We start from the raw sequence: 4663 nt of genomic DNA on the forward strand, positions 1-4663 counted from the left end.
AATTTTTTTTTAAAAAAATTCATGTTATCATTTTAATTGAGTAAAATGATTACAGTTAATTTTATTTTTCTTCAGAGATTCTGTATATTTGTATGATGTTTTATTTTATTTTTATATTTTGAAATAATGATGCCCAAGCCCATTGGATATTCGATTAATCTATGGGAATAATATCATAATGTGACTCATCTCTTATCTTACACCCCATATTCCTTCTCAATCGCAAAATCCAAACCTGGCTCAGACATGGGAAAGTGGGGGTGTTTCTGACCTAACCAAAAAAAAAAAAAAAAAAATGGTGTGTTTCTTGTGACAGTATTGTTGTTGATGTGTCGAGGCTGATTCTGCAGATGCTGATTCTGAGCTATATTTGATTTTATCGTTTGATGGTTGACGAAAAAAATATAAAATAAATAAAACATAAGCTAAACATGTGGCCATCTTATTTATTATATAGATCGTGATGATTTGACATTCACTGGTGCCACCATACATTGACATTACTTTATCACATCGCATACATTTTGCCATTATCATATATGTACATATATATATATATATATATATGTAAGTGCCTTTTATTATATTTTATTTTCCATAATTTGACACGCATGTGCATTGTTAGGTGAGAGCTATGTGTGCATAAAGCTCAGCAACTCCATGCTTATCCTCAATCGTCAGAGTCGAAAAACATCCATTCCATGTGGCAGTGCTAGAGCAGCCAGATTGACGTAGTTTCACAAAAATTATAGCCCATATGGATTCACTGTCATAGTAGCCAGCTTCATTAATCTCAGTATATACCTGCAGGCATGCCAGAGCGATCAAAATTGAATTGATTAGGTACTTTCAAAACACCTACTCAGTGCTATAACTCCGTCATAATTATCCAATTTAATGTATATGTATACATGTATGTAATCAATTTTAGGAGTTGAACTTGATAAAAATGTTTAGCGTGATTAAATTGAGAAGGCTTGTCAGATAATCCTATGATTGGACTTTATTTTAAAAGGTGAATTGTATAGCCCTCAATTGATTATTAAACTAAAGACTCTCTTGTCTGATTGGACACTTGATTTTGATCAAATAATTTTGAGACTATCACTTTTAATTAAGAAAATAATTTAGTATTTAAGTAGAAAAGGGTAGAGGAGCAGACCCATCCTTTATCTCAGCAAATAAGTGAGGTGCCTAATTAGTCTCAAACTATCATGCAACACACACACACACACACACACGCACGCGCGCGCGCACACGTACCTTTATGCTTGATTGGATACACCATGACAGCATCCAATCACATAGATGTCCTCGCTTATTCCTTCCACGATACACAATAACAGTTGCTTTGGTACTTATGTGCACAAACACAAGTGTCTCCGCACAGGCGATGTCTCTGGCAGGGGGAAGCACAGGGGGAACATCCAAAACGCGACTTTTAATAAATTTTAGTATACCGTTCGTCTCATTGCGGAACTTGCATACTGTGTGGTTTGCACCACACTTAAATAAATTTTTTATCAACTTCTCCGTATATTCCTCAAGGGAAGTGTCCTCCTTTTCAGTACTAATGCTTTTCTTGTAAGGAGCCACCTCTGCTCCTTCTTTCAAGTATGAATTGGTGGCAAAGTTTGGAAACACTTTGGTATAGCACTCCACAGCCATTACAACTGATCTTAACTAGCAAGCTCACTTTGTGTATGTGTGTGTTTATAATGAAAACCATACAACTTATGCACGCATATATATAGCTTGCAATTAATAAAGATCTGGAGGGGAGAGAGTTTAATCAGGAGTTTTTTTTTTTTTTTGAAAAGGTTGTGAAATTTAATTAGAAAAAAATTAATTAGCATGAAGCATATGGGAGGGAATGGGAGTGGGAATTGGAAAAAGGGGAATTGATTCTTTGCTTATCTATGGGAGATAGTGACATGACGTGTGCACAATCGATATGTGCAGATAAGGAAAGATGAAGGTAAAGTGAATATATTATTGTAGTAAAGCAAGAATATTTGAAAAAGGAAAAAGAATATTTGAATAATGGGAGTGGACCGGTGGGGAAATATATTCCATCTCCTATCTAGCTATTTGGTTTAAGCCGATGAAACAATAATATAAAATATTATATGTATACATATATATATATATATATATATATATATTATTGTAGTAAAGCAAGAATATTTGAAAAAGGAAAAAGAATATTTGAATAATGGGGGTGGACCAATGGGGAAATATATTCCATCACCTATAAAACAAGTTGGGAAAAAGAAGCCTATGAGTCACAATAGAACCAATGTTCTAAAGTTTATCTAGAGTCCCTATTTTTTAAAAATAAGACTGAACATTCTTAAAAGAAATAAGCTGGTATTATAAATATATAATTAAATTATTTAATGAACAAAAATATTTAAAAAAATACAAAAAACTCTCGTTGTAATCTAGCCCAAAATTAATAATTCATTCTACAGTTTTATTATGATCATTAGCCTCTTGTGATTTTTAAAATAGTGAAAAGTTATAATATTGTTACCTCATGTTTACTCAAATGTCTTAAAAAATTAAAATTACTCATATAATTAATTAATATAAGTAATATATGAGAGCTGTAGAGATTTTCCAATCACATGGGTGGAGGGGTTAGGAGCAGATCCAAGGGCATCTATTCCCCTACCAAAAGAGATTTTAGGTGAATCAAGGGGAAGATTCTCGAATAGCAAAGAGAGTTGGTGGTGGGATAAAAATGTACAAAAAATCATAAGGACAAAAAAATTTGGCATAAAACGTGACAAAAATGTAGAAATAGAGATAACTTTGAAAAATATAAGGAGGTAAGAAAAGATACAAAAAAGGTCGTTGGTGAAGCTAAATATAGATCATTTAATAGTTTGTATGATAGACTAGATACAAAAGATGGGGAAAGAGTTATATTTAAACTTGCTAAAGCTAGAGAAAGAAAGAGTAAGGATTTAGGAAATGTAAAATGCATAAAAAGTGAGGATGATATTGTCTTGGTTAAGGACAAAGATATTAAAGAAAGATAGCGAAATTACTTTAGTAAGTTGGTTAACGAAAACCAAATAGAAGACTTAAACTTAGAATTTTCAAATGAGGAAAAGACTAAAAATATAAGCTTTATTCGCAAAATTAGAGTTAACGAAGTCAAGTTTGCACTAACAAAGATGAAAAATGGGAAAGCTATGGGACCAGATAACATCCCAATTGAAATTTGGAAATGCTTGGGTGATAACGAAATTATATGGTTAACTAATTTATTTAATACAATTGTAAAAACTAAGAAAATGTCAGATGAATGGAGGAAAAACACTTTAATACCTATATAGAAAAATAAAGGAGATATTCAAAATTGTGATAACTAGCATAGAATTAAACTTATGAGTCATACAATGAAACTATGGGAAAAGGTAGTTGAACAAATATTAAGGTCAGAAATGTAGATCTCAAAAATCAATTTGGTTTTATGTCTTGGAGATCTACCACATAAACTATTTATCTTTTAAGAAGATTAATGGAAAAGTTTAGAAATAAAACAGCATATATATGAAATGTAATTTTAGTAATGATAGGTGGAATATTGGAGACAAAGTTAAACTTAATGATGAAAAAATAAATAGCACTTATAGATTTCGATACCTTGGATCTATTATGCAAGCTGAAGGAGAAATTGAAGATGATGTAATGCATAGAGTTAAAGCAAGTTGGGTAAAATGGAGAAGTGCTTCAAGTGTGCTATGTGATCATACAATACCCTTAAAGTTGAAAGGGAGGTTTTATAGGACAACTATAAGACCAACTATGCTATATGGATCAGAATGTTAGGCGATAGAGAAACATAATATCCAAAAAGTAAAAGTTGCTGAGATGAGAATGCTTAGATGGATTAGTGGTATAACATTGAAAGATAAATTAAGGAATGAACATATTCGTGTTAAGTTAGGTGTAACTCCTATAGAAGATAAGATAAGGGAATAATGACTCAGATGGTATGGACATTTGCAACGTAGGCCTTATAGTGCACCTGTGAGGAAGAGTGACTTAGTTACTGTGGGGGGCAGTAGAAGGGGTAGGGGTAGACCTAAAATAATTTGGGAGGAGATAGCGAGTAAGGATTTAATATCCTTGAATCTATCAAAAGAAATGGTCCATGATCGCATAAATTGGCAGAAAATGATTTATATAGCCGACCCCACTTAGTAGGACTAAGGTTTGATTTTGTTGTTGTTGTTATATTTTAACTAATTTTTATTAAATTATTGTTCTATCAATATTTTAGGTTTATTAGATAACTATTAATGAGATTAGACACTAAAATAAATATCTCAAATATTATCTTTGTCTAATTTAACTCAACGTTACTACGTTTCCTTTTTCTACTGTTTGGTGTTTTCCCAAATTTCACATTTTTATCGACTTCAATTGTTTTAAAATCTTTTCCCCACTTAATCATTTTGGTTGCAACCTTCATTCAAATTTTTCATTAAAACTTCTATTATAACGAGTTCTCTAAGAATGTCCACGTGGTAAAAAATGACAATGACAAATAAAGCATAACTTCTATCTATGTTTCAAAGATAAGGACACGACATCTTTATTATACACTGGGCATGCAAAATATCCTTTTATGCTCCACCCAAACAAA

The 4663-nt window shown here is 31.8% G+C and overlaps 1 protein-coding gene across 1 annotated transcript; it reads right to left on the reverse strand.

The window, feature by feature from the left end:
* Positions 1 to 421: 421 nt before the first annotated feature.
* On the reverse strand, positions 422 to 1854 carry LOC131160567 (23 kDa jasmonate-induced protein-like). The gene is made up of 2 exons (XM_058116379.1): positions 1264 to 1854; positions 422 to 804 (listed from the first exon to the last, which is right to left on the reverse strand). Exons 1-2 carry the CDS (start codon positions 1666 to 1668, stop codon positions 622 to 624), a joined length of 588 nt encoding a protein of 195 aa, XP_057972362.1. The 5' UTR covers positions 1669 to 1854; the 3' UTR covers positions 422 to 621.
* Positions 1855 to 4663: the final 2809 nt, after the last annotated feature.

This window comes from Malania oleifera, chromosome 7 (assembly GCF_029873635.1).
Source record: "Malania oleifera isolate guangnan ecotype guangnan chromosome 7, ASM2987363v1, whole genome shotgun sequence".
NCBI classification, from domain to species: domain Eukaryota; kingdom Viridiplantae; phylum Streptophyta; class Magnoliopsida; order Santalales; family Ximeniaceae; genus Malania; species Malania oleifera.

Coding starts and splice junctions, on each gene's coding strand:
- LOC131160567 (XM_058116379.1), bottom strand. CDS start 1,668: ATGGCTGTGGAGTGCTATACCAAAGTGTTTCCAAACTTTGCCACCAAT. Junction 805..1,263: donor GTATCCAATCAAGCATAAAG/GTACGTGTGCGC, acceptor GCATGCCTGCAG/GTATATACTGAGATTAATGA.